The following is a 2,132-nucleotide window of genomic DNA, read 5'->3' as shown; positions in this document are numbered from 1 at the left end:
CACACACACACACACACACACACACACACACACACACACAGAGCCACTGTCCACTCCTGGGACACCCCTGGGGCCAGGTGCCATAAACACTTCATCACACTGCACAGTTCCAAGAGCTCCAGCCCTGGGCCGCAGATGGCGGTCACCACGTCCTACCTTCAAGTCCCAGATCTTGATCTGAGAGTCCATGGTTCCGGTCCCGAAAATGAGTCCGTCAGGGTGGAACTGCGCACAGGTGAGGGCTGTGGAGAGGGGAGACGGCCGTGCGTCAGAGCGCACCAGGGGAGACTAAGACTAAGTGCAGCCAAGGCAGGCTCCTCACTCTTCCCACTGCTCACCGGGCTGGCACCACACCTGGCACTCAGCAGGTACTGGTGGTTAAGTGTGTTTTTAGAACAAATGGGCAAATGACTAAATAAAACATTAACATACACAAAACACAGCAAATGAAGAGCCCAGCACTTCTGAGGCAACTTACAGCAGCCAGAAGTTTCATCGGTCACCTTGGTGAGCACACGTCCTGTCTGGATGTCAGAGAAGGCCCAGTACTGAAAACACAGAGACAACGGAACCAGTAAGACAGTGGGTCCCCAGGTTCTGGTGGCCCCTCAGGAAGGCAAAGACTCTAGGCCGGCAGACCCTGGCAAGGCCAGCCCCTCTTGGTAGAGGGAACATTCTCCTTGGGGTTCTGTAGAACCGGCTGTGGTTGGTAAGATGTTCCCTCCTCCCAGGATATAGGAGTTTGGGGACCAGGAGCCTCTTTGGGTCCCTGGCTGGGACCACACCTGGTCATCAGAGGAGCTCAGGAGATAGTCACCAGTGGCGTGGAGGCTGAGGCCTGTCACAGCACTCTCATGGGCCCGAACAACCTGTACACAAGAGGCGTTCGGAACAGACCAAATCCTGATAGTGGCATCTGGGGAGGCGGAAAACACCAGCTCCTAAAAGGAACGCAAGGAGACAGATGATCAGAGACAGAGAAGAGATGGACCACAACCATCTTACAAAAGAGGGCTGGGGGGCTTCCCTGGTAGCGCAGTGGTTGAGAGTCCGCCTGCCGATGCATGGGACGCGGGTTCGTGCCCCAGTCCGGGAGGATCCCACACGCCGCGGAGCGGCTGGGCCCGTGAGCCATGGCCGCTGAGCCTGTGCTCCGCAATGGGAGAGGCCACGACAGTGAGAGGCCCGCGAAGAGGGCTGGGGACAGCCACAGCCCTGCCCTGCCTGGAACCACCCATCCGCCCCTACGATGCCTAAGAGGGCCCCAGGGTAAACGCTATTAGAATGGGAAATTAAGCAGCCTTTGGCCAACGGCAGGAGGCCCCGCCATCTAGTGGTAAAAAGGATAACTGCACCAGAGGGAAATTTCCCACAACCCTTTTCCAGGACCAGAGAGAAATGTGGCTAGTGCAATTGAGAAACTGAATTTTAAATTTCAGTTTACTTAAATAGTCTGCGGTGGCACAGGTCTGAACAGTGCCAGGCCCGGGAGGGGCTGCAAGGGCATGTTCCAGTGCATCCCACACTTAAGGATTCCGGGGGCAAGTTAATTCCCAGAAAAACTTACATGGTGTCACCAACCAATTATTTTGGTTAGTTAGGATGTTAAAACTATAAGGTAAAACCAGCTACCATCTTCCATCAATGCACTTGCACGAGGCAAATAACATTAACTCACAGGAAGCAGGAAAACAGCGCTTCAATTGGAACGTATCTCGTTTAGTGAAAAGCTCACCATGTTATTTTTCTATTTCTAATTTCCTTAAAGGTACAGAGAAAAGACTCTGGGAAGAGCTGATCCATCCAGCCACTTGTTCTACAGTCCCAAACTGTCCTAGATGTAAAAACTCAAATCCCATAATGTCATTAATCTGGTCAAATGAGCTGCTTACCCTCTAAACCAGCAGCTCTCCATCTGTTTTAACCCACACCCCTTGCAGCGGTTAACGTCAAGTTTTCACCCTCAGCCTGGAGGACCATAGGAATACAGACCCATCTGTCCTCCTCAGATACATGAGGCAAGGTTCTGTTGAGCTTTATTTACTACAGGCTGTGTTATAAACACTGTAGGGTTTTTTCCCTTTTCCTAACATAAAACATTTCAACGAATATGCTTTTCAAACTACACAATT

General features: G+C 52.0%; 1 protein-coding gene across 1 annotated transcript in view; it reads right to left on the bottom strand.

The window, feature by feature from the left end:
- Positions 1-2,132, bottom strand: part of PRPF19 (pre-mRNA processing factor 19) — a 15,075-nt gene that overhangs the window by 7,104 nt on the left and 5,839 nt on the right. Inside the window, exons 11-13 of the mRNA XM_024748527.1 lie at positions 786-941; positions 479-548; positions 157-242 (exon numbers count right to left, since the gene is read on the bottom strand). Of these exons, the coding sequence (XP_024604295.1) occupies positions 157-242; positions 479-548; positions 786-941 (312 nt within the window). The remainder of the gene's footprint in view (positions 1-156; positions 243-478; positions 549-785; positions 942-2,132) is intronic.

This window comes from Neophocaena asiaeorientalis, unplaced genomic scaffold, assembly GCF_003031525.2.
Source record: "Neophocaena asiaeorientalis asiaeorientalis breed wild unplaced genomic scaffold, Neophocaena_asiaeorientalis_V1.1 scaffold43, whole genome shotgun sequence".
Lineage (NCBI taxonomy): Eukaryota > Metazoa > Chordata > Mammalia > Artiodactyla > Phocoenidae > Neophocaena > Neophocaena asiaeorientalis.
Note: the sequence above shows the minus strand (reverse complement) of the source record. Positions and strands in the feature narration are given on the sequence as shown.